The sequence below is a fragment of the Pseudorca crassidens genome, chromosome 5, assembly GCF_039906515.1.
Source record: "Pseudorca crassidens isolate mPseCra1 chromosome 5, mPseCra1.hap1, whole genome shotgun sequence".
Taxonomy (NCBI): Eukaryota; Metazoa; Chordata; class Mammalia; order Artiodactyla; family Delphinidae; genus Pseudorca; species Pseudorca crassidens.
This window is the reverse complement of record NC_090300.1, coordinates 140497316-140524252: the sequence shown is the minus strand read 5'-3', so window position 1 is coordinate 140524252 and position 26937 is coordinate 140497316. Positions and strand designations below refer to the sequence as shown.

General features: G+C 48.9%; 1 protein-coding gene across 2 annotated transcripts; it reads right to left on the bottom strand.

The window, feature by feature from the left end:
* Positions 1 to 1756: 1756 nt before the first annotated feature.
* Positions 1757 to 26937, bottom strand: CHAF1B (chromatin assembly factor 1 subunit B). 2 transcript variants are annotated; one of them, XM_067739456.1, is made up of 14 exons: positions 26861 to 26937; positions 25991 to 26185; positions 25431 to 25566; positions 23622 to 23739; positions 22989 to 23092; positions 19445 to 19541; positions 17671 to 17755; positions 16152 to 16245; positions 11807 to 11876; positions 11620 to 11711; positions 7782 to 7929; positions 6348 to 6779; positions 4406 to 4500; positions 1757 to 3836 (listed from the first exon to the last, which is right to left on the bottom strand). In XM_067739456.1, exons 2-14 carry the CDS (start codon positions 26114 to 26116, stop codon positions 3745 to 3747), a joined length of 1689 nt encoding a protein of 562 aa, XP_067595557.1. In that variant the 5' UTR covers positions 26117 to 26185; positions 26861 to 26937; the 3' UTR covers positions 1757 to 3744. The 2 variants fall into 2 exon arrangements, with proteins under 2 accessions (XP_067595557.1, XP_067595558.1); XM_067739457.1 differs by having other exon boundaries at positions 25431 to 25563.

The following is a 26937-nucleotide window of genomic DNA, read 5'->3' as shown; positions in this document are numbered from 1 at the left end:
TTTGATCTGGGATGCGAGCTGCACCAGATTCACAACTCAGAACGATTTCACTCCTGCTGGAATATGACAGGGCGCCTTCCCGACCTCAATGATAATCACAGCAACGGTCAACCTCAGCCTGGTCTGGACTACCCAACCAGCACCCCCGGAGACGCGCACAGGCAGGTGTCGGGCCGACTCCCAGCGGTGCGCGTGAGGGGACAGGGAGGCCGAGTAGCTGGTGGGGCTCCACACCAGCAGGGGCTGCAGGCTGTCCTCTCCCCCATCAATCACCCAGGGAACCCCCAGACACCCAACCCAACCCCCAGAATGCATCAGAGACGAGTAGAGTAGGACTCCTTGCCTCTGGGAAATCCTAGAACACCTGACCTGCTTCCTTCCTTCCTCGTCCTCTCCCTTGTTGTTTCCACCTTCCCGAGAGGTCCTCCCACTTTAAGTTGTCAGCCATTCTCCACCCAGCTCTCCTAACACCCCTCACCTTTCTTTTTTCCATAGTCATCTTCTAATATATATTTACTAGCTTTATTGTTCGTCTCCCCCAGTCAGAATGTGAGCTGCAGGAGGGCAGAGCTTCGTCTGTTTTGTGCCCTGATGTATCCGCCGGTACCTAGAAGGTGTCAGATAAGCATTTCTTGAATGAACAGATGAACAAACAAATGAACACGTGGACGCGTGGATTACTTCCGCAATCCTCTCCCGCTACCATCTGCTGAATGATGCTCCCGTTCGTGTCTGGCCGCCAGGGTCTGAAGCCAGTGTCCAAGGCCACTTTGGCCAAGCCTGACATAGACATGGACCCCTCAGGGGAGGTGGGGCTGAGTGGCAGCAGAGGCTCCGAGCCAAGGCAGCCCTACCGCCAGGCAGATCCAGTGGGGACAGTGCCCTCCAGTGGCCACAGGAGTTCGTGTGAGCACAGGTGCCTCTTGCCTCCCTAAGCAAGGATCTGGTTTACCCTCCAGCCCTTTAATTCTGTTTCTCATTTCCGCCCCCCTGCCTTTTCTCTGACCCCTCTCCCCTGCCAAAGGAGGCAGTTTTCAGAGCTGTGAAGAAACTTCCTCAGATGAAGCAATTTGTCCCTCAGAGACAGAGAGAGACACACACACACACACACACACAACCGGGTGAGAGGGAGCTGAGACCGAAATACAGCAAAATAGAAATAGAGCAAAATAGCCCGAAAGGGAAGATGCAGGAGTACTGGGAGATCCCACCCCGTCTCCTCAAGGACTCACGACCTACTTAAAGGGACACCGGCAATATTTTGGTAAGAAGGGTCAACAGCACTGTTAAAATGCAGAAGTGAGTGCTCTCGGCAAGGACGACAGATGGTGCTGCAGGGGACAAAAACGGGCCCAAGGACTGGCTGCGACTCACCCTCCTGCTGGCCCTTCTGCCTCTCTCCACCGGGGGGCCCTTGCCCTGGTGGACAGCCTGCTTGGGGACGCCCCTCTGCCCACGGCTGCAGCCTGGCCTGTGACGAGCCTTCACGTCTGCCGCCGGCGGCCCTGCCAGCTCTCCACTCGCCAGTGCGCAGGCCAGGGCAGGGCGGCCCTCCCTAGCTGCTGGACCCCATCAAGTTCTCCCCGAGCCCTTCCGCGTCTCCTCACCTGGCAGCAGGATTCAGACACGAGCCCCACCCAACTACAGATGCAGGATGGCCCTGAGCGGGCATACTGCCCATCCGGTGGGGCGGGCGAGGCTCCTGTCGCAGAAGGCTTCCCTCCCCCAGTCACTACCCAGATGGAAGCAGGTGGCCTTAGACGAGGACCGGGAGGTGACACCGCCTGGGCTTTTATTGCCGAGTCTGTAATTTACAGTCGAGGAGACAGCTGACAAACAGGCAATGGTGCCTATCAACGTGCACTTCCGCTGAAGGGGCGCCGGCCCCCTCCCACCCATTCCCGTCGCCCCTCCACTGGGGGTGGCCGGAGAGCCAGCCGGTTCACAGGGACAAGGGACCCATGACGACTCCTGTTTGCACGGGGATCAACCCCTACAAAACACACCGTGCTCCAGCCGCAGGCAATGTAAAAAGACCTTTTTCCTCTGAAGAGCTGACAGCATCTCACATATTATCCCTTCAGTTTGGCAGCCCGGGTAGAGAGGCTTTGCTGTCAATCGGTGATGAACCAGAGAAGTAGCCTGAAAAAGCTTCTGGTGCAAGTGCATTTATCACCAGCAGACGCCGTCTCTGGGGAAAGCTTTCCTCTCATGATTTCCCAATCCTGGCTGTGCCTCAAATCACCAGAGGAGCCTTAAAGAATCCCGATGTTCAGACTGGGCCCCAGACCAAGGAGGGCAGGACCTGGGTGTCGATGTCCGGCAGGTCTTTGGGGGACTTCAAGGTTGAGAACCACTGGTCAAAACAGCTGCTACTTGACATTTTTAAATGTCTTCATGTTGAACGTGACCCACACCTGCACTATTACAACTCTGCGTGGGTTCACCTCCCAGCTCTCCACGTGGTAAGTCATCCCACTTGCCACTTTCCCGTGTAGAGAGAGGCAGACTCTTTTTCTGGTTAACTGGGTTGTGGATTAGCAACAAGCTGACGCTCCTTTCCAGCTCTCTTCTTTGCTGCTGACCTGAGCTGACAAGAGTGTGTTCTTCCATCGTCAGCGGCTCCCTGCCAGAGCCTGGACCTGCGGGTCCCAAACTTGCCCTCTGATTTGGTTCAGACAGGGAAGGGGTCCTGGCTGTAGCCTCACCTGCGGGACTCACCGTGTTCATCGTGCCAGAGGAACAGCATCGAGGGCCATGAAATCATCTGTAAACTCCTCAACGTGAAGCAGCCGCACCAGCTTCTAGGGCTCCACCCATCACCACCTGTTGGTCACATCACCAGAGTCTCCTGCGCTAAGAGGAGACTCCAAACGTGGGAGGCCTCTTGCAGCGACAGCACGTCATACGTCTCAGCCCATGAGTCCGGTCTGCTCCCAAGAGGGAAAGGACCATGCCAGCATCCCAGGGACCGAGAGCAGAGGCACAGACTGCTAAGGAAAGGTACTTTTTTTGCTTTGAAAAATCAGTCTAAGAAGTTAACCTATTTGGATACCAAAGTGTATCTTAAGTAAAATCTCAACTCTCGCCCCCTCCCCAAAATAAAATAACATTAATAAAAACAGAAATTTTAAGGAAATATGCCGAAACAGTAACAAGGGTTCCCTCTGGTGGTGAGATGGGTGATTTCCACCTCCAACGCGTTTTTTCTACTTCACTCTTTACTAACTTTCTAGAATGTGCATTACCACCTTTAAAATCAGAAAGCAAACATAACAAACTTCCAAAAGTTAATCAACTATTTAGAAGCTAAAGTGATCTAATAATCAAACACTCTAAAATTCAACAGAATAAACTTTCTCGAACCACCTTCTCTAATTCTAGCTGTGGAAGGAGTCCACCCATAAAGTGTCTGTACTTTCACACAAGTATTCCAAGGGGGGGGATTTACTGATTTTCACACTAGGTAACATTGAACTGTTCCAGTCTCAGAAACTCATCAAAAAGAGAATTTAGTCTATTAAAATGTTCACATATCTGAGGTAAAAATGTGTGCTAAATACAACAGCCAACATATTTCTGGAGAAAATCGGTCCACGCGTATCTTCTGTTACAGAAATCCATTTTCTAGTGTCCGTCAGGCTCCGTCTGATTCCACTGGTCTCAGGTGTGTTTGATCTCGCCCCTCTCTGGGCACACGGGGGTCCCTAGACCTAGCAGCCTTCAGGCACATGACAGGTCTCATCAGGGGTCCAGACCTTGGGGACCTTCTCTGTGCTCACTGAGTCTCGGCCGCTTAAGCTCCGGGGGACTGACCTGAAGGTCTCCAGGCATCTCTAAGATGTAAGCACAGGGTGGACAAGTGAGTGAAGACGTCTTTAAGTTAAGAGCTGACGTTTACAAACTGAATTTCATGCGCAGACAAGGAACCGAACTGCCTGGCCAGGTCCTCTATGGATCTAAGGAGAAGGTCTACCCCAGTGGTTCTCAACCCGGGGCGACTGTGCCTCTCGAGGGACAGTGGGCAGTGTCTGACGACATTTTAGAGCGTCACAGGTCGGGGCAGGGGATGGGTGCCAGCACCCAGGGGCACTGCTAATCATCCTGCATCCACAGCACAGCCCCAGAGCGAGGAATGACCTGCCCAGATGCCAACACTGCCGAGACTGAGAACCAGCCCGGCTCTACCCATCTCCCAAATCCACCGTCTGCCTAGCAGGGAGCGCCTTGGCGGGAGGGTGGGCTCCTGGATGAGAATACACACGCAATCAGTAGGTTTAAACGACAGGCCTGGTGAGATGCATCCTTGCTTTCTCAGAACTGACTTCAAGTTAGGTGGTGCTCATTTCCAAAAGAGATGGTATTCTATCTTTAATTATACTAAACCAGTAAGAGTATCACTTACCTGATTGAATTTCTTCTGTGGAAGGGCTGGAAATTATGCTGGTTGGTATAGAATTCAGTGGAGTATCTGTCTTTAAGGGTATTAAGTTTATTCTCCTTGATTAAAAAAAGAAGTAAAAGGCCATTAGTATCATCGGAATGGTTTGCATACAATACCAAATGTCAAAGGAAACATGTAAAACTTTCAGCTCATATCATGCAAGGCATTGAATATAATGTCAATATGCCCCCTTACTTAGTAACTTAGTAACTAAACCATCACATAAATAAGAGTCAGCTTAAACCTTAACCAGTCATCTAAGTTTCAAAACCCGTGTTTTCTGAACTACCAATGACATGCTAAACACTCTGCTAGATGTTTCCTACATAAGCCTATCAGACATGGCTTCCAGTATGGAAAGCTCCAAAATATAGATGGTTCTTTTTTAAAATCCACAGTCTTAATTCTCAACAACTATTTTTTTTTAAATTATAACCGCAAGAAGCTTGCAAGAAATTAAGAGGGGAAAAACTTTAATACCGAAAATGTTTCAAAGAACACTTTCCCACTCCCTTCCCCCACTTAAAAATAAATTTTAAAAACATTGCTAGGGACTTCCATGGTAGCACAGTGGTTAAGAATCCGCCTGCCAATGCAGTCGACACAGGTTCAATCCCTGGTCCAGGAAGATCCCACATGCCGCGGAGCAACTAAGCCCGTGCTCCACAACTACTGAGCCTGCAATCTAGAGCCCACGAGCCACAGCTACTGAGCCCGAGTGCCTAGAGCCCATGCTCCGCAACAAGAGAAGCCACCGCAATGAGAAGCCCGCGCACCGCAACGAAGAGCTGCCCCCGCTCGCCGCAACTAGAGAAAGCCCGCATGCAGCAACAAAGACCCAATGCAGCCAAAAATAAATAAATAAATTTTCAAAAAAACATTGCTAGTCTGTAGGAAGAGATACAGAAAGAGCCCAGCATTACACCTAAACCACATTATGGATCCGCCAATGAAGTCGCGTGAACGTGGCAGAGCGTGTGGGAGGCGTGCAGTGCTCCCCTCATCCCCCCCGCGCCCCCCCCCCCAGCCCCTTCCCCAGGCCGCCTCCCAGTGTTGGGCGGTGGGCCGGGGAGAAGGCTGTGTGCAGGATCACAGGTGTCCAGGGAAGGAAGCCTGGAGACCAGCTGCTGCCTGACGACAGGGGCCATGCTGGGCAGTTCTGTCCGCTCTGCAGTGCCAGCCGTGAGCTCGGGCACATTCACCAGCCAGACGGGCATGAACAGGGGAGAAAACAACAGCAGCGCCACCTGGAGGCTATTCAGACCCGAGGTGCCGCTCACCATGAGCCAGTCTGCTGGACACGCCAAAACCCCGTGGAGGAGGTGCTCCTTTGACTTCCTACCTATTGTAAGTGCCTGTTACCGTCTGGGCAGGAGAACACGGGTAAAGAATGGGACACGCTTCCTGCCCTGGGGGGCCTGTACTCTAACTAGGGAAACAGAAGCATAAATCAAACACCTGCTGTCGAATGCGACGTGTTGTGACACAGAAAAGGGCTGAAGGGACATCCAAATGGGTCTTCTGGGAGGACTCTAGTGTCACCCAGCGGAGCAGGTGTCCAGGGCGTCCCCAGAGGGTGGAGGCACAGAGGCCTCCAAAGGCAGAGCATGCCCTGGGGACCTGACGTTCAGAGCACGCGGGACGAAGGAGAGTGAGGGGTCACCGTGCTGGATGGCAGGCTGCCACAGAGCTGGTGACGGGCCGGGCGAAGAGCCGGGACCTCACCCGACGGGGAGGGAATGGAGCCAACAGAGGTCTGTAAGCAGGGAAGCGGCACTCTCAGGTCTGACGTTAGGAAACATCTCTCTGGCAGCTGTGTGGGATTTCACCTATGCGAGGGGCTTTCGGCTTATCCTGTCTTTTGACAAGGCAAGGCAGCTTCTGTTCCCATCACAGCGCTCACCGGGGTGTTGACTTGCTCCAGGCCTGCAGCGTGTTCAGAGTGACCCTCCGGGATGCGTGGGCTTTCGCATTCTGACTGCCGGGCTGCAGGGTCTTCTCCTCTGAGGGCCCTGCCAGGAAGCCTCTGGCACCAGGAGCGGTCACAGGGGTGTCCTTGGCCGCCGTGGGGGCCGGAGACTGTTTCGCCTGAGGGGGCGTTGCAGAGGGGCTGCTGGGGTCCCGGACTCTGCTGCTGGGGGTTCCCTCTCCCAGCCTGGGTCCTGGCGAAGACCCTGGGTGTGTCTGACTCTTGGTTTTCTTCGCTGTATCGGGAGTTCTCACACACACAACTGGCTTCTCTTTCAAGCGAATTCCGAGCTCATCCTTCTCGAACGTCACGAAGGAACAGTAACCATCCGTGGAAGAGATGGCCAGGAAGGCCCCGTCGCTGGACCTGCGTTCCCGAAACAGAATAGAAAGCGAAAAGCTTTACCGAAGTCTACAGGCCACTCTTAGCACCCTCATCACTGGTTAGGAAATGGAAGTTCAAGCAAACTCACAAGCTTTGTCTGAAGGCAAAGCCGTCAATGGAAAAACACGGCTGAGAAAGGATCTGTGCGGGCTCCTCCCTCACGCCCTTTCCCTCCCAACCCACCCCTGCTTCGTCATCAAATTCACCGGAATAAAGGTGAGATGATCTTTTTTTTTTTCTTTTTTTTCCCCTCCAAGATAAAAAGAAGATGAGGGCTTCCCTGGTGGCTCAGTGGTTGAGAGTCCGCCTGCCGATACAGGGGACACAGGTTCATGCCCCGGTCCGGGAAGATCCCACATGCCGCGGAGCGGCTGGGCCCATGGGCCATGGCCGCTGAGCCTGCGTGTCCGGAGCCTGTGCTCCGCGCCGGGAGAGGCCACAACAGTGAGAGGCCCGCGTACCACAAAAAAAATTATTTTAATAAATAAATAAATAAAAAGAAGATAAAGAGTGATAAAGAGCACTAGATGGTAGGTGGCCAGGCCCAGCCTGGGCCCGAGCACACAGTGGAGACAGAACTGGGAGCCCAGGGGTGCTGAGAACCCCAGGCAGAAAGGCGAGGGCAAAGTGACCCCTCAGGACGGGCACAGTTCTGGGGCCCCTCCTTGTCTGCGCAGCAGGGGCCCATGTGTGTGGGCTTCCTCCCAGAGGGCCTGGCGAGTCCCCACAACACCAGGGACCCCGGGCCTCCCCTTGGTTTATGAGAAATAGATGAACCACATCACAGTCTGCACGGCATCAACACCCACTGCAGTCACAACAGGAAGCAGTACTTTAGCAAGTTAGAAACAGCTTTCCTTTTTACGTTGATTCCTTTAAAAAAACTGGTAAATAAGGGCCAAAAAAGCCAACTGTAGGATGAAATGCTCCCTGACCTGAGGGGCAACTCCAGGGGAATGTACGCTGTCTCCCCCATCCACTCACCAGGAAATATCACTCAGGGTGTGGTAATGTATGTTAGACACGTAACCAAACGGGAACAGCTGCTGGGTGTCGTACAAAAGCACAGAGTCTTCAGAAGCCACAGCAAACACCAAGCGGTAGGGCAGGCTCACCAGTTCCACACCTGGCTCTGGTGACGGGCGAAATCAGGAACAGAAAGTCAAACAAGCAAAAAACAAAGTTCCCAAAGAAAACAAATTTTCCCCAAAAGCCCTCTCCCCAGGGACGTAAGTGATGTAACTTTACTAAATGCTTTACGGAAGAATTCAGTTTTTGTATTATTTTATATAGGAATATAAGAATTAAGGAGACCCATGCAGGAACCAATGAGGACACTGTGTTATGATTCAACACTCATGGGCACCTGCGGTTCAAAAAGAAGAGAAGAGGGCTTCCCTGGTGGCACAGTGGTTGAGAGTCCACCTGCCGATGCAGGGGGCACGGGTTCATGCCCCGGTCCGGGAAGATCCCACATGCCGCAGAGCGGCTGGGCCCGTGAGCCATGGCCGCTGAGCCTGCGCGTCCGGAGCCTGTGCTCCACAACGGGAGAGGCCACAGCAGTGAGAGGCCCGCGTAGTGCAAAAAAATAAAATAAAATAAAATTTAAAAAAAAAGAAGAGAAGAAAAAGTTGTGTGAATGAGGCAAGTCACCCTGAGGGGTCACCACCTGCTAAGGAAACATCAGGGTCACGTAGAAGCATCTCATGAAGTGATGTTTTAATGCTGTCAAGTTAATCACAGTCATTCACATAAAGGATTAGAAACTTAAAAACAGCTTCTGTGTCCGGCCATGGAGTAACAGAGACCTGACTGACCCTTCACCTGAAACAATTAAAATACCAGGCAAAATACTGAAACGGATTTTTTTTAAGACACTGTCCATTAGGCCATGAAGAACAGCAATCCCTCAGAGACAGGAAGCGAGAGAGGTGAGCCCTACGATCACCTCCGTTTACTGCCTGGAGTTTCCAGGCCCAGCAGAGGTGGAGGGAACGCAGGCGGTGCCTGGCAGATGCCCTGAGCTGGGAGGCCAGGAGGCCCAGGCGACTGGAGCGTGAGGGTGGAGGGGCAGAGCCAGAGCCCCAGGGGCCTCGAGCCTTCAGCTGAGTGCTGACCAGTGCCGCACGCGGGAAAACTAGCCAGGGCCGGAGCGAGGGCCACGGAAAAGAGAGCGCCGTCCCTAAGGAAACCGTAAGCAAAATGAAAAGACTATCTACATGGGAGAAAATATTTGTAAATGATGTGACCAACAAGGGCTTAATTTCCAAAATATATAAACAGCTCATAACAACTCAACAACAACAAAAAACAACCAACCCTATCCAAAAATGGGCAGAAGACCTAACAGACACTTCTCCAGAGAAGACATACAAATGGCCAACAGGCACATGAAAAGATGCTCAACATCGCTAATTATTAGAGAAATGCAAATCAACACTACAATGAGGTACCACCTCACACCAGTCAGAATGGCCATCATCAAAAAATCTACAAACAATAAATGCTGGAGAGGGTGTGGAGAAAAGAGAACCCCCCTACACTGTTGGTGGGAATGTAAGTTGGTACAGCCACTACAGAAAACAGTATGGAGGTTCCTCAAAAAACTAAAGATAGAACTACCATATGATCCAGCAATCCCACTCCTGGGCATATATCTGGACAAAACTATAATTCAAAAAGATGCATGCACCCCTATGTTCATAGCAGCACTATTCACAATAGCCAAGACATGGAAACAATCTACATGTCCACTGACAGATGAATGGATAAAGAAGATGTGCCCCCACACACACACACAATGGAATACTACTCAACCATAAAAAAGAACAAAATAATGCCATTTGCAGCAACATGGATGCAACTAGAGATTATCACACTAAGTGAAGTCAGAAAGAGAAAGACAAATACCATATGATATCACTTATATGTGGAATCTAAAGTATGACACAAATGAACCTATCAGTGAAACAGATACAGAATCACGGACATAGAGAACAGACTGGTGGTTCCCAATGGGGAGGGGGTCGGGGAGGGATGGAGTGGGAGACTGGAGTTAGCAGATGTAAGCTTTTTTATATAGAATGGATAAACAACAAGGTCCTACGTATAGCACAGAGAACTATGTTCAATATCCTATGATAAACCATAACAGAAAAGAATATTAAAAAAGAATGTATATATGTATAACTGAATCACTTTGCTGTACAGCAGTAATTAACATGACACTGTAAATCAACTATACTTCAATAAAATTAGTTAATTAATTTTTTTTAATAAAAGAGCCACCCCTGAAGCTCACACAAGGCTAGAAACAGCACATGTTCCCACCAGCGAGAGTGGAAAACCGCCCACTTCATGGGCATCAATTAGAGCATCCAGGCGGCTCTGCCTCCGTAGTGAAGAGATTAGCCCTAGACTAAATGCCCCTGTGATCCCACCTGACAAAGCCTAACAGCAAGACCCCTAAGACGCAAAGTGTTTCCAAGCAACCTCACTGCATCCCAGAATAAAGCTCAAGGATATTTATAAGGATGAAAATATATCCGGCATCCACTAAGGTAAAATCCACAATGTCTAATAAAAAATTATAAGATGGACTTCCCTGGTGGCGCAGTGCTTAGGAATCTGCCTGCCAATGCAGGGGACACGGGTTCGATCCCCGTTCCGGGAAGATTCCACATGCCGTGGAGCAACTAAGCCCGTGCGCCACAGCTACTGAGCCTGCGCTCTAGAGCCCACGAGCCACAACTACTGAAGCCCACGCGCCTAGACCCCGTGCCCTGCAAAAAGAGAAGCCACTGCAATGAGAAGCCCGCGAACAGCAACGAAGAGTAGCCCCCACTCGATGCAACTAGAGAAAGCCCGTGCGCAGCAACGAAGACCCAATGCAGCCAAAAATAAATTAATTAATTAATTTTAAAAAAATTATCAGGCATTCCAAGAAGCAGAAAAATATGACCCATAATGAGGAAGAAAAAATCCATCAAAACCAATCCTTTGTACACAAAGCCATTAAAAGAGTTATTGTAACAAGTGTATTCCACGTGTTCAAGAGGCAAGAGGGAAGGTGTAAGGCAGAGGTACGTGAGGAGGACCCAAGCTGAACTCTGGAAGTTCTAGACTACACCGTCACAGAGAGAAAATACACTGGCTGGCACCAGGGGCAGGTGACACGGAAGAGCAGTGAACTCAAAACAAGCTGTAGGAACTATCCAGAGAGGAAAGAAACACGTAACAGAGCATCAGTAAGCCACGGGTAACTTCAAACCGTCTAATACCCGTGTAGCTGGAGCCCCTGAAGAAGAGGAGAGAGAGGGGGGATGACAGAAAAAGTATCTGAAGAAATAACTGGCCAAGTGCTCCAAATTTGATGAAAACTATAAACTCGTAAATCTAAGAAGTTCAATGAACCCCAAGCACAAGAAACATAAAGAAAACGGCAGCAGGCACACCGTAATCAGGTTGCTGAAAGCCAACTGATAAAGAGAAAAATCTTAAAAGCAGCCGGAGGTGGAAAAACAGTGAAACAAAAATCCAATTCATATAATTTTTCCATAATTTTCACTGCATAGGAAATCAATAATAAATGACATTCAACCTCCTTCAGTGGAGAAACAAAGCTAGTATTTTTAGCCCTTTAAAGTTGCTTGCAGCAAAGAAAGTGTATTCTAGACAACGCAAAATCTGACACGTATTTTGATAACATCAGTCTTTGCTCTCAAGACTGACCAAACTGAACCAACCCACATACTCACCTCTCCCCACCCACCCTGGTGACCTGCCTCAGAGAACGTGACACACCCCTGTGGCTCTAAGGTACCTGCTTCCACCACTGGCCTCAGCTCAAAGTAGACGGGGCAGCAGCGGACAGCGAGCGTCGCCTTCCCAGGACACGGAAGATGGGCGATAGGCCTGCAAGATGAATCGCGGTTTTGCAAAAAAGCACCGTCACTCAACAAAAGCAAAAAGAAAGGGTAAACATTTCAAATATTTCTTCAATTGCATACCTTTTAAGATTTTTCCTGGAGAAAACATAAGTTGTATTTGTTACGTTTTCACCCGATTCCACACATCCAGCTGGGGAAGCAGTAGAGGAAGGCAAGGCCATGTGTTATTAAACTGTTCATCAGCAAAGACACATAAGCATCAGTTCTGGTTTGTAAAAGATTCTCCCCGGAACATTGTTACCTGGACAATGTTTCTGTGACTGAGGACAAATGCAAACACCCTGTCCCTGCCTGGGCTCAGCCCTTTACTCCAGTTCTACCCACCTGCCACCTCCCCAAGGGGCTCAGCTGCCCCAGAGCCCCTTCCAGGCCTGGGTGGGAAGAACATAAAGCAGGGAGCCCTGACCACAGCAGACCTTTGCCTGCGAATCCAGCCAATTCCTGCTAGTGAAGTGCTATGATCAGACCCCCGGCTCTCTGTCCCCTGGATTGACCTCAGTTGCCACCCAAAACCTGAGACTCAGGCCTTTTCCCCTCAGCCTGATGGAGCCCAAAGGCTGCCAGGAGACCAGCCCTCTGCTGACATCTCCAGCCCCTGCAGAAGCTGCCTTTGCCCTGGGGAGCAGCCCACATCTGAGAGCCCTTCTACACTCACCTCAGGCTGTACTCAAAACCAGGTCAGATCCTGTTGGAGAATGACCGTCACACACAGCTGCTCTTGGGAACATCTCCCTGTTTTACGTTAACATTTCCTGACACACACACACACACACACACATATGTAATCTTCCATGTGACCATTTCATACCCGCTGGGGGGGGGCAGCAGACACAGCCAGTAGTCTTTCTACTCTCTTCCCATCTCACCCCATCCTTCCATCCCCAAGTAATCCATTTTAACAAACCATCAGGTCATTCTGTATTTCCCCCATGCTCACATAATTGTTCCAACCAGTTATAACTCAATCGCTTGTATATTCATATGGTGGGTTTTTTAAATCTATTTTACAAAATGGGGTATTATTTATACTTTTGCTCATTTTGCTTTTCTCAGTCAATTACTCATGACAGTTAACCTGTGTGACACTAATGCATCCTTTCTTCAGTAGCTACCTACTATGCGCTGGTCTGAAAATACCGTAATTTATTCACCCGTTCTCTGTTAACGAGTATTGTTTTGTTTTTGTTTTTTTACAACTAAGAGCCACGCTTGGACTTCCCTGGTGGTGCAGTGGTTAGGAATCTGCCTGCCAATGCAGTGGACACGGGTTTGAGCCCTGGTCCAGGAAGATCCCACATGCTGCGGAGCAACTAAGCCCGTGCACCACAACTACGGAGCCTGCACTCTAGAGCCCGCGAGCCACGGCTGCTGAGCCCACGCGCCACAACTACTGAAGCCCGCGCACCTAGAGCCCGTGCTCCGCAACAGGAGAGGCCACTGCAATGAGAGGCCCGCGCACCACAGCGAAGAGTAGCCCCTGCTCGCCACAGCTACAGAAAGCCTGTGCGCAGCAACGAAGACCCAACACAGCCAAAAATAAATAAATAAAATAATTAATTTTAAAAAAGAGAAAAGTGTCATTAAAAAAAAAAGCTATGCTTGCAATAAACATCCTTGGACATACACTCTTATGTACTGTTTTCATTTCTTAAGGAAGTGAATGTCAGACAAGGGGCGGATTGGCTGAAGAGTACATGCATTAACCGGTTACCAGACTGCCTTCCCAAAAGGCCCTAACAATCCACACTCTCTCCAGCAACAGCCATACACATGCCCATCAGCGACAGATATTTTCACGTTTTTCCAGCCTGAAATGAATAAAGGGATACCTACTGATGTCACATTAACCTGCGTTGCCTTGACTGTCGGGTTTCCGAACACCTCCCCGTGTGTGCCAGTTTTGCACCAGATTTGCTCTTCTATGAGCCGCCTTGTTGTACCTTTTTCTCGTTTTTCTCTTTTGGGTTTTTCTCCTTTTGTCTTTTTGTTCTTCTTGCCAATTTGGAAGAGCCATTGTATATGATGTCTGTCAGCACTCTCGTTTCTGTACCATAACCATTATTTTCCAGTCCCATCATACGACTACTGATTTTGCTTACTGCGTCTTTTGCCATACAAAAGCTCTACATTCAAATACAGCAAAGTAGGTCTATCATTTAAGAGCTGCTGGGTTTCCAGTCTTAGTTTGGTCTTCCCCAGTCCTAGAATGTCCTCCTAGATTTTCTTGCAAGTGTTTTACATTTTTACCATTTTTAAGTATTGAATTCACCTGCAGTTTATTTTATTTATTTATTTTTGGCTGCACTGGGTCTTTGTTCCTGCGCGTGGGCTTTCTCTAGTTGTGGTGAGCGGGGGCTACTCTTCACTGTGGTGCGCGGGCTTCTTATTGCAGTGCCTTCTCCTGTTGTGGAGCACGGGCTCTAGGTGTGTGGGCTTCAGTAGTTGTGGCACGCGGGCTCAGTAGTTGTGGCTCGCAGGCTCTAGAGTGCAGGCTCCGTAGTTGTGGTGCACGGGCTTAGTTGGTCCACGGCATGTGGGATCTTCCCGGACCAGGGCTTAAACCCGTGTCCCCTGCATTGGCAGGTGGATTCTTAACCACTTTGCCACCAAGGAAGCCCACCTTATCCATCTGATAAGCTAAGAGTCCAATTTAATTTTTTTCCAGACAGCTGGACACTCCAGAACCATTCACTCAAAAATCCATTCTTCCCACTGAAATACCACTCAGGTCACCTATTAAATTCCCTTTTATCCCAGAATCTATTTCTGGATTCTCTGTTCTGATCCACTAAGCTATATGTTTATTCCTATACCAATACCATACTGATTTGATAACAATAGCACTACAGAATCTCTGACATTTAGACAGGAAAATGGCTGCTCAAGTATTATTCTTATCTTTCATACTTTTTTACTATTCCTTGCATTTACTCTCCTAAACAAATCCGAGATGTCATCCAATTAAAAAACCAAAAAACCGAAACAAACCAACAACAAAAAAAACCTTAAATGGGATCCTAATTGGAAATCAATTATCATGTTAATTTTTAGAACACGAAATCTCTCTATTTGTTCAGAACTTGTTTTATAACCATCAATAAGACCTTCTAGTCTTCTTCATAAAGGCTCTATGCCTTATTAAATTTTTTCCTATGCATTTCCATGTCTTCTGCGTTTTGCACTGTTACGAATGGAACAATTATCCTTTTCACATTTCTAAGTACTTATTCTACTGTAGCAGATACAGATTTTGTGTATTTTATAATATCTATCCACCTTATCAAATTCTTTTTTTTATTCTGAGAGTATTTTTTAAATCTCTTGGATTTTCTAGAAACACAAACCTATCACAAAGTTTTATTTCTTCTAATCTCTGTAATTTCATTTCCTGCATTTATTAACACCACCAAGAATAATAATGGTGGCAGCAGATAACCCATCTGGTACCCGATTTTAAATGAAAATATTTTTGGAGCTGCCATTTAGGAAAGGACCTGCTACTGAGTTTAGTAAACAACTTTAAATATACTTAAGCAACTACTTATTCTTGGTCCTGGGACCCCCCCCCCCCGCAGGCCAATGTCATTCCCACGTGTTCCCCAATGTCCTTTTACAGCCTAACCCACACATGTGTGTATGATTCACACACTCTTGGGGTCTCCTCTGCCCAGCCTGGCTGGGACACTTAGTGGCAAACCTGACCTGTGCCCTCCCGTTTGGCCCAGCCCCGGGTCATGTCATCGTATCATACACAGGATGGTATCTGAGCCATGGAGAGCAGGGGACGGTCTCCTCTGAGACCATGTTGGCAACAGCACTGCCCTGGATAATCCTGCTGGACTCAACCTCTCACCCTCCTGCTGAAAATGACCCTGACGTGTCCTTGCTGATTCTGCTGACCTGTCAGACTTGACCACTACACTCCCACAAGTTATTCCAACCAGACTTGTCTGTGCCTAGACCCTGTCACAACAGGCTGCTTCATTAAGAATAAAAATGATAAAGGCACTTTATCATTAGTTTTAGAACGATGACCTCCACATACATGTCTAGGGAAAAGGCACTCATTAAAATTTTTTTTAAGTTGAATTTGCCTAAGGGAGTATGTTTATCACTCTAGTCTAGTGGCTCCCAAACTTGTCTGTACATTAAAATCACTAGAAATCTTTTTAAAATTCCAAAACCCAGACCACACACTCCAAACCAATTAAAACACAATCTCTGGGAGTGGGACCCAGGTACCAGCACTTTTTGAAGCTCCCTGGAGGTTTCAATGTGCGGACAAGTTGGGGACCACTGCTTTCATCAGAATTCCCTGAGCTGCAAAGAGCATCACAAAATCAGGAGCACAGACACCACCACCGCTGCTCTCATGCCCTTAAATCAAAAGCTTTGTTAAACACACCTGGTGTGAGGAGCAAAGATCCATCAGGAGTGAAACTAAGTCTACGAAAGAATGATTTCATGCTGTCGTCATGGAACATCCGGTAACTTCTCGCCTGCGGCACACAGAGTCTAAACGTTATTCCAAACCTTCGCATTCACAATAAAGGCTTACCAATTCCTATTTTTTTCTCTACACGTTGTCATTTCTTACTGACATAATAATAAATGAAACTGAAATAAATTACATATCAAATAATCACGCAAGTCTGCAAGGGCAATCACTCGTGAACTGATCTCCCATTTTTGTTAAGGAAAGCTGTGTGTGTGTGTGTGTGTGTGTGTGTGTGTCTACGTGTCTGTGTGGTTCTATACTTATTATACAAATAACCCTCTGTAAGAGCACACACCACACTGTCAACAGTGGTCTGTCTGGGGAATGAGACCGGGAAAAGGCAGGAAGGTGACTAGGAGCCCTTTGCTTGTTATCTGTGTGTTTATATTTAGAATCTCCAACCGAATGAACCCTTTTTAAAAAGAAAATAGTAATCCTATCATCTTTTCAGACAACATTTCTTGAACACCTGTGTGGAACAGTTTTTGCTACCATGCGCTGACACTTTATGAACACTAAGCATTTAATCCTCAACCAGGCGTGACCCTCCTAACTACCCATGTGACCTCTCAGCGCCGGCCAGCTCACAAAGCCCACTCTGCCTCACGTGCTGTCCCAGGACTGGATTTGCACCTCATCTCTGCTTTGGTTTTTGTTGTTGTTGTTTGTTTTTAACTTTATTGAAGCAGAGTTGATTTACAATGCTGTGCTAACTCCTACTGTACGGCAAAGTGACTCAGTTATACATGTGTATATTCTTCTCCATATTCTTTTCCCGTCTGGCTTATCACAAGACATTGAATACAGTTCCCTGTGCTACACAGTAGGACCTTGTTGTTTATCCGCTTTGTTATAGTAACCAACTTGCTCCCTTTCACCTACTAGGATTAGAGTGCTATCTTCATTTACCAGTTCTTTCAAAAATCAAAATCCTTTCCATTCCTGAGTACCAGCCCGATGGCCAGAGAGTCCCCCTCCACCTGCCAAGAAGGTGTATCGTCGGTGCTGGATCCACCTGCCTTCCTGTTGCCTAGTGCTGTGGTCTTCCTAGTCAGTGGTTCCTGAACCTCACTGCACCTCAGACTGTGAGGGCCCTGCCTGCCTCAAGCCAAGTGAATCACAGCTCCTGGGGTCGGGCCCAGGCACCCATATTTTTACATGCTTCCCAGGTGACTCCATAGTTCAGCCAGGGTTGGAAACACTGTCCTCCACCATCACCTCTCCCCTGGCCCCCAGACGTCCACACCTCCGTACAGGCCAGCCCAGACCACCACACTGAGACTTGGTGGTCTAAGAGGAAGTCATATTGCAGTTCAGGTGTCGGGTCCTGGAAACCAGGGGCTTAGCTACAAGCGATGGAGGAGCTCACAACTTCCTAAGTCCCAACTACAGTACGGCTAAGATGGAATGTCAAAACATTTTGTACCTCTCCTTCAGCCCCTACTCCAGACAGCATCTTTGAGACATTAAAAGCCACACGTTTCTTCAGTGTGCTGTACACCCTCAGGATCCTAAATAAAGAAGAAAAGTCTGATTTATCTCTTCTAGTAAACGAATTATGTTTCACAGAGAAACAATCTATTACCAGAACTGAAGATTGCTTCAACAACTTTTGGCCTGCAAAACCACTGACCAATGACTTTCACACTTAACTGAATGACAGAGGCAAATATTAACAACCAGAAGGATATCACTAACTAAGTGGGGAAATACGTCATAATTTCATTCTCTATTGAATGTTTCAACTTGTCAATGGACATAAACTTGTAAGCCTGGCCTTATTTTTCAGGTCTTGGGCATCTGGCTTAGTGGCCATCTGTATGACTGCAGTGAAGTTTATTTTGTGTGGAACGGTCTCGCCCTCAGGGATTTGCAGGAGTAAGGAAAGCGGCAGCAAGTAAATTGGTTGTTGGTAGTTCATATTATTCCCTGAGCTAATCAAATTGTTTCACTCCTGACTGCCTGAATAAAACACATATACCAGGGGACTTCCCTGGCAGTCCAGTGGTTAGGACTCTGTGCTTACCACTGCAGGGGGCACAGGTGCGATCCCTGGTCAGGGAACTAAGATCCCACAAGCCACTCGGCATGGCCACACAAAAAAAGAACAGAAAAACCCACGTATACCAGAAAATAAATGACATTTGGAATGTTACAGGAGATTCTATGAAAAATAAACACTTCCTTAGTGCTTTCATTCCAGCACCATTTGAAATTCAGTTTGTTATAGTTAAAAGTAGTTGGATAAATATTATAAAGGACTATTATGACTGGTGAGTGATATGCTTGGCATCCCTGGTTTTTTTTTTTTTTTTAATTTTTTGTTCCAGGAACACAATTAAATTATTGTGTTTAGGGCTTCCCTGGTGGTGCAGTGGTTAAGAATCCACCTGCCAATGCAGAGGACACGGGTTCAAGCCCTGGTCCGGGAAGATCCCACATGCCGTGGAGCAACTAAGCCCATGTGCCACAACTACTGAGCCCGCACTCTAGAGCCTGTGAACCACAACTACTGAGCCCACGTGCCACAACTACTGAAGCCCGCGTGCCCAGAGCCCGTGCTCCGCGACATGAGAAGTCACCGCAATGAGAAGCCCGTGCACCGCAACGAAGAGTAGCCCCCACTAGCCGCAGCTAGAGAAAGCCCAAGCGCAATAACGGAGACCCAACGCAGCCAAAAATAAAATAAATTAATTAAAAAAATATATATTGTATTTAAATGTACCGGTAAACACAGCAACAAGACCTCCTTTCAGAGAAGACAAAATATCTTATTTTCATATTAATTTAAATGGAGTTGTTAAAATCACTATAGCAGTAAACTCTAATAAAAAAAATGAAATAACTATCCAACCCTACCACTAGTTATCTCTTCTTGCTTAAGTCGTATTTATAAAAGACTTTTTCTTTAAAAGTTGCCCAAGAAGTTTAAATTTAATTCAAAGCTATTTCTGCATTCACTCACCCACTCAATAAAGATTTATTAAGTACTAACTTCGTGTAAGGCTCTTGTCCTAATTAGTTGCCAATTTCTTATTATGCTGTAAGAATAGCAGTAAAACAAAACGCTTTATACGAAACCAAGAATGAAAGAATCAAAGCCAGACTGTGGCTTACATTGGTTAAGCTGTAACAAAAATACCTCTGAAGAAAATTTCAAGCAAACAGAGGTGAAAACAACTTGCCAAATACTAACTTACCTGTCACAGCTCAGGGTAGCAACATACTGACCCAAAGGATCCCAGGTTACTCCTTGTACATAACTTTTATGTTCATTAAAAATTGAGATCTTTTGTCCTACGAATAAAGCACACAACACACACATTACCAAAACCCACTAATGCACAAATGGTATAAACTACAATTTAAGTATTGTTCCTTTATGCCGTTCCATAATTCAGCAGTTGGTAACTTAGACTCTACCAAACTCCACGTCAGGCTCTGGGGACCAAAGATGACTTCACATGGCCCCTCCTCCCAGGGAGCTCACAGCTCATGGTGGGGACAGACCCACCACCAGCATGCGCACTGTGACACGACGCAGAGAAGAGGGCAGCTAACAAAGCCGGGGTGAGGTCGAGGAGTGAGCTCAGAGTTTGGTTCTCCAGGTCAGGCAGGATACATGGGGCCGATGAGGAGAGAAGAAGGTATTCTGAGCAAATCCACGGGGTGAAAGTCAGTTTAGGCCACTGGAGCAGTGACAAGTAGCCGAGACTGCTGGTGTGTGCAAGACCCTCGTGTGCAAGGAAACGGTTCTGGGGGTTCATGGTGTGGCTCAGAGCAACGCTGAGCTGGGAAGGGACCTGCATTATAAAGATGAAACTGAGGGTTGAAGAGAGCACAGAGAAGTGTCACTAGTTAGGAGGTGACAGCAGACCAGGTGAGAGATGAGGGCCTGAACCAGAGCATTGTGACCAGGGATGGGAAAAGGGCTTTGGGGGAAACATTTAGAAGATAAAACCAGCAGCACACAGAGATTACCCGGATAAAAAGAGGAGGGAGTTAGGAAGCCTTGGCCAGTCTTAAAAAAACAAAACCCAGGGAATTCCCTGGTGGTCCAGTGTTAAGACTCTGCACTCCCACTGCAAGGGGCGGGTTCAATCCCTGGTCGGGGAACTAAAATCCTACATGCCGCATGATGAGGCCAAAAAAAACAAAACCCCAAACCTTCTTCTCTGGGGAGCGGTCTACACCCCATCACTCGCTCTCCCGACCACTCACTCAACCCTCTGCCGTGGGCTCCCTCCCGCTCCTTGCCTGCCCCACCCTGGCCCTGAAGTCGCTGGTGACCTGCCGGTGACTTTACACACTGCACAAATGTCAGGCTAACTTTCCTTCCCCCTCCCCTTCTTGAAGGCCTTTAGGGGAGTCTGCTGAGATTAAGGTGGCCAGGGGTGAAGAAGAAGGCTAAGGAGACCTACGGAGGTTTGGGGGAGCTGCCGGGGAGAACAGGAGTGGGATCGAACCTCACAAGCAAAAGGGGTTGGGACCCCAGGACCCCATCGGAGGCTGGTGAGGACGAATTTATAGCGGCCCAATATGCAGGGTGGCCGGTTTGTGACCAGCTGTGCTCAGCCCGGGACCAGGAGACTGTCAGTATTGTAGCACCAATCCTGGGCTGGGGTTTTCTTGGTACCGTCGGGTGAAAGAAAAGGGTCTATGTACATAAATGATCCCCTTGGGGAGCAAAGTGGAGAGAGAAAATAAGAGGTCAGACGGGCCGGCAGAGCAGGAATCGAGAGGGCTCAGGGGACCTGAGGGCTCTAGCAGGAAGCAGGGGTGCTGAGGGGCCTGAAGGAGGCGTCTTGTCAGGAGAGCAGGACGCCTGGCTACGACGTCACTGTCAGAGCACTTAAGTGACAGGCCTTCAAAGAAGCCCAGCTGCAGAACAGTGGACTGGCCGACAGGACAAGCGTGGATCAAGCGGGCGTTCTTTCTAAAGGGCCACCTTGAAGATTATGACACAGACTTTGGAGGAACTAAGGTGATGGGCAGAAGGAATCACAGCATGTGAACTTCCATAAATAAAAACGTACCGACTCTAAACAATTTTGCCCACATTACACGTTAAGAAAAAAAAAACGATGGAGGCCTAGGACGTGGTCTTGATTTCCACGCTCCTCAAAACCGCTCCTCCCCCCCACCCCGCTACCTGCTGTGCTGTCCTGGGAGAGTTTGCCACATGCCAGCCAATGACATCTTTTTAAAACATAAGTAAGGGACTTCCCTGGTGGCCCAGTGGGTAAGACTCCGCACTCCCAAGGCAGGGGGCCCGGGTTCGATCCCTAGTCGGGGAACTAGATCCCGCACGCGTGCCGCAACTAAGACCCGGCGCAGCCAAAATAAATACGTAAATAAATAAATAAATATTTTTTTTAAAATAAGCGAAATCACATTAGTCTACTGCTTAAAACCCGTCAGCAGCACGTGGTCACACCTTGGTTACAATCTGAGACCCGACCCTGTGGCCAGGACCCACCACCCTCCAGCCTCAGGTCCCCCCTCCCTCCTGCTCCAGCCGTCCGGCGATTTCCTGCTCCTGGGACACAAGCAGCAGCTCCGGCCGCTGGGCCTCTGCACATGCCGTTCCCATGAAATAATGCACACGGCTTGCTCCCCGGATTCATTCCAGTCTCTGTTCAAACTCCACAAGCTCAGAGAAGCCTTCCCAGATCACCCTATCACTCCCGGACCCCTTCAGAGCGCTATCACTTCCTGGCATCATACGTTTGTGTATTCGTCTGACACCCCACTAGGACGTAGCCATTGTATTCACGCATCCTCCAGCACCTGCAAGAGTGCCCAGCCTGCTGGCAGTGTTCAAGATCGTTACAACTGGCTTCAGGGGGTGCTGATGGAGTGTCAACAGACACTGAAATTACCCAACACACGGCCAGATTTGGGAAAAAGAAGACAGTGACACTGGTCCTCCCCATTGCCGAGTGTCTGGGATTGATAAGAAAGAGCATGACGGAAATGAGGCAAGAGAGAGGACGCTTCAGCTGGACCGCACAGAACGAAGAACAGAGGCCTCTACAGCGTGGATGAAAACTGGGCTGATGCAGTGCTGACACCACAGGGGATGCCAATGCCGCTGCCTGACTCCCGACCTGGGCACTTGGGTTGCAGGAGAATCAGCAGATAAAGAAGAAGAGAAGAGGTTTGGGAGAAGACATCAAGCTTGAGTACAGGACTGCAGGGGGTAAAAGTGGTCAGGCGTCAGCCACCACTGGCTTTTGGCATTTCACTGCTATTTTCATCCTACGGTAACTTCTTACATGTTTATTGTCCCCTCAACCAGTGAACAGGTTCTTTCAAAGCAGTGAGGTGTCCTTGGCTTGCCTTGATGTCCCGAAATGGAAACCTGATCCCACCGACCCCAACATCGAGCATGCAATGCCTCACTGATTATGACTTGCTAACTTCCCGAGACCCTAAGTTCCAGGACGACAGGGATCAGCCGTATGCCGCCCCGCCGGCCCCGTCATGTCTGCACCCCCAGGCATGTGCGATCTACCTTGCTTTGGCACCAGCAACTCATGACACCACTGCTAAGCCTCATACATTCTGACTTGGCCCTTAAAAATGCAGTGGATCCATGGCATATGGGGCTAATCCCTAACCTGTCCTGCCAAACACCTATTCCAGTTCACTAAAAAAACTCCTCTGAAGCCTTTAAAGGTTCGGCTTTTTAGACACTTAGAATAGTCCTTCCCCCGATAATAACAAAAACATATCAGCTACCTTTACTGACATCCCATATGATGGCCGTGTTATCCACAGAGGCAGAAGCCATTAAATTCCCATCGGTTGCCCAGCAAATATCATACACATCTTCTAAGTGGCCCCTAGAATCCAAAGAGGAGAAAAAGCAATTCTTGTCTCAAGGAGAGAAAAAATTGTCAAAAATTTAAAAGCACACTCAGGGACCATACATTACAGTGGGACTTTAGGAATTTCCACTAGAGCTATATTAGCTATAGCTATAAACTACTACCTTCAAGGATATTTGTATCTTTAAAATTGATTCAAGTTTACTAAGGAAAATTTTATAAGACAAACTAAGAAAATCCATTTTAATCATGTTTTTATCTTTTAAACTATGCCCGTATTACTGTCTTGCATAAGTAAAAGTTTTAAGTGAGCTATAAAAGTCAAAATGCGGGCTTCCCTGGTGGTGCAGTGGTTGGGAGTCCACCTGCCGATGCAGGGGACACGGGTTCGTGCCCTGGTCCGGGAAGATCCCACATGCCGCGGAGCGGCTGGGCCCATGAGCCATGGCCGCTGAGCCTGCGCGTCCGGAGCCTGTGCTCCGCAACGGGAGAGGCCACAACAGGTCATAAGGATAAATCCCTCCCAGGCCCCTCCCGAGGTTACCTCAGTGTTTTTACGACAGTCCAGTTCTCCTTGTTCAGCTGAGCCTCATCATCATCCTGAAAAGCGATCTGTTCTGGTTCCTTGTTATCATTCACCTTCCACAGAAGAATGACAGCATCTGTGGAGCAAGTCAGTTAAAGATAAGCCACGCTTTACAAAGCATGGCTCCTTCACTTCTGGATTTTTAGGGTATTAAATAATATCTATGTTGTTCAATAGACACTATGGCCACAAGGATTTACGTCTAAGAATTGGGGCAGGAAAAGCAAATTTGCCTTCCGAACAAAAACTCCAAAATCAAACTCATACCAGATCAGAGCTATACAAGGTCTCCTTAAACAGAAGTGTCCCCAGGCCAGCAAAACACTACTGCAAAGCGACTGACTACATTAACAAATCCACAGGCATAACCTGTAAGTGGCCGAATAAGGAAACAACAGAGGCACCAACGCAAGGGTTGGCAAATCATTCCTAGCTGTGTAACCTACGGCCAGTCACTTCCCATCTTGATGCCTCGGTCTCCTCACCCGTAAGATGAGAAGGATAACAGTGCCTAGCTCATCAGCTATCGTGAGCATCAAATGAGGCAAATGCATAAAGCACTTACCCCACGATGCCCGGCACATGGTGAGCCCTTGCATGTGTCAGCTGTTAACACCATGGACGTGTCAGATCCCTTAGCGTGATGTCACCAATTGTCTGAGTCCTCTAGCTCCCCACGTTCTGACGCCACGCTCACCACATAACCTTCTGACCAAGACGTGGCTTCCCTTCGAGGAATGCCCGAAGGAGGAGAGTGAAGGAGCCGGTGGTGTGGACACACACGTTCTCTCTCTAAATTAATTGGAATCCGGGGAGCTTGGCTGACATGAGATTGGCCCTGACGGACCGGCACTCTCCACGTGCTGACTGACTGACAACAGGTTTCCGGGCCCTCGAGGCCAAAGGACCTGGGCTGCCCTGTGCGGCCTCACAGAGGACGGCCCGCCAGCCTCCCCACTGCCCCCTGTGCTGCTGCCACTCCCCACCTCCCCCCTCGACGGAAACACTGGACATCAGGGCACTGAATTCAACCAGGCTTCTTTCCCTCCTTCTTCAAACAACATCTGAGATTTCTTCTTTCTTTTTATTCTGGCTTCTAGACTATCTTAGTTTTAGAGCATGATAAAAAGATTTACTTCTTCTGTATCATTTTATGCCATTTAAGCGCAAGCAGCAAGGGAATTTCCTGGCGGTCCAGTGGTTAGGACTCCGCGCTTCCACTGCAGGGAGCACAGGTTCAATCCCTGGTGGGGAGCTAAGATCCTGCGTGCCGCGTGGCGCAGGCAAAAAATAAATAAATTAAAAAAAAATAAGCACAAGGAGGAAATATGAATCAATCTACTCCCACCAAAGAAACATAATTTAGAGGGTTGTTTAGACTATACTCCCTAAGCCAATTAATTCATTAATTACAGAGAGACATGGAACTGACTGTGATCACTTACAGATGCTAAACTGACAGCCAAACAAGGCCAGGCCAGTTGCCTTGGGACTTAGAATGGTAAGCACCTACCTACTTGTCTCCAATCGGCCCAGTGAGAGCAAGTGGGAAAGCGGCCGTTTTCAAACAGGTCTTCTCGGTTTAAGCTTTGCATCCTCCACCCCTTCACACTCCCCACAACATTATTTTACTAAACTATCTAAATGACAGATTGACAGGGTCAAGCGACCTCTAAAATAACAAAGTATGTCTAGCTCAAATCTCACTCTTCAATATGAGACACATGGGTATCTGGTTTCTGAAGAATCTTGAAGTACAATACTCACCATCCCCTCCTGATGCTAAAACTTCCCCACTTGGAGAAAAACGCACGACATTGACAGCTTTGGTATGGCGAACAAGATTGGACAAAAATTCAACAATGGCCTTTCCATCTGGTCCTTTTTCTACCTTCCAGATCTGCTGATACGAACACATTCATTCAGAGAAAACGTATAGTGAGCACGCACCATACTGTACCGACGAAAACATCACTACGCTGATTTTCAGAAAGAAAATTTAGTCTTTCTTTTGAAATGTAAGAGGAAGGAACTCCTATCTGAAACATAAACCTACAGTCCCATTGCCTCCCACCTCTTTCTTGTGCAAACTGTTTCCCAGGAGGAAACTGGCTCAGGGTTCTACAGCAATGGGCATCCGGTGACATCACCCCAGGAAGAAAGGTGCTCTCCTTTGCTTTCGTTGTTGACTCAAGGCCCTGAGAATTTAGCCCTCTGGGCTACATAACTAAGTAGTGTGTGTCTGTTGACACTCATTATAAATAGAAGAGTGGAGAATGCTGCTTCAATAGTGCTTCCCTGGGCCTTTCTGCCTCGGCCCCATTTACCCTGACAGCGGTGTCCACCCCCGCGGAGGCCAGCCTGTGGATCCTCCCGGCGGCTCCGTGCTGGAAGTCCAGGCTGTACACTGGCTCCTTGTTATGCCAGGCGATCTCACAAGTGATGAGTTTCATCCTCCTGAGTCTTCAAGGGGCAGAATACCGTTCCTCGGGGACCGTTCTTTCTCCAAAGACAGAGGAAAGCTGAAAATCGTCGGTAATGAGGTGAATATTATAGCAGGATCGACGTACTGAGCGCTTAGTAGGAGCCAGGAACTCTGCTAACCGTTAAAAACGCACGCTGCGTTGGGAGAGGATGTTACTGTTGACGTCTGACGTTAACACCTAGCAAGTTTCACCTAAAATGGTTCGCTGAGTCGTGGCTGTTCAGTTTATTCTCCTGCTACCTCCGGAAAAGCAAAATGGGACACCCGGGCAGAGGAAATCAAGGCACCGGGTCGGGCCTGGCTGGGCGCCCGCGCCCGCTTAGTGGAGGCTGCCGGGCGAGCCCGGAGAGCTGGGGGCGGGCCGCCTGGGGGAGTGGGCCGCGTGGGAGGGGGTTACCCGGGGAAAGGGGCCGGGACCGCGGGGGAGGGGGCTCTTTGGGGGGAGGAGGCCGCCCAGGGGAGGGGCCTGTCCGGGGAACGGACCGAGGTCGGAGGCGAGAAGGCAGCTCCCTTCCCGCTGGGCCCGGGAAGCCGGGACCGGACCTGCCTGGGAGGAGGCCGCTCGGGGCCGGGGCGGGGATCGGCCGCGCGGACGCGCGCTTTTCAGGAGCTATCCCGGGTCCTCGCGGCCGGCCCTCAGCGAGAGCCTCTCGCCCCCCAGGTCCAGCCGGGAAACCTCGGGGACGCGGAAGCCAGCGCGGGGAAGCCTTACCTATAGGGACGTGGTCAGTCCCCGCGGCCGCCAGCTCCCGCCGCCGCGCGCGCCGCTTCCCGCGCGCTGCAGGCCCC

What these genes read in the sequence shown, in the direction of transcription:
- CHAF1B (XM_067739456.1), bottom strand. Translation starts at nt 26,116, where the DNA reads ATGAAACTCATCACTTGTGAGATCGCCTGGCATAACAAGGAGCCAGTG. An exon ending in ATCTTTGCTCCTCACACCAG is followed by an intron (nt 11,877 to 16,151) that starts GTGTGTTTAACA and finishes CTGCTTCCCCAG; the next exon opens with CTGGATGTGTGGAATCGGGT. An exon ending in TCCAGGAAAAATCTTAAAAG is followed by an intron (nt 11,712 to 11,806) that starts GTATGCAATTGA and finishes TTCATCTTGCAG; the next exon opens with GCCTATCGCCCATCTTCCGT.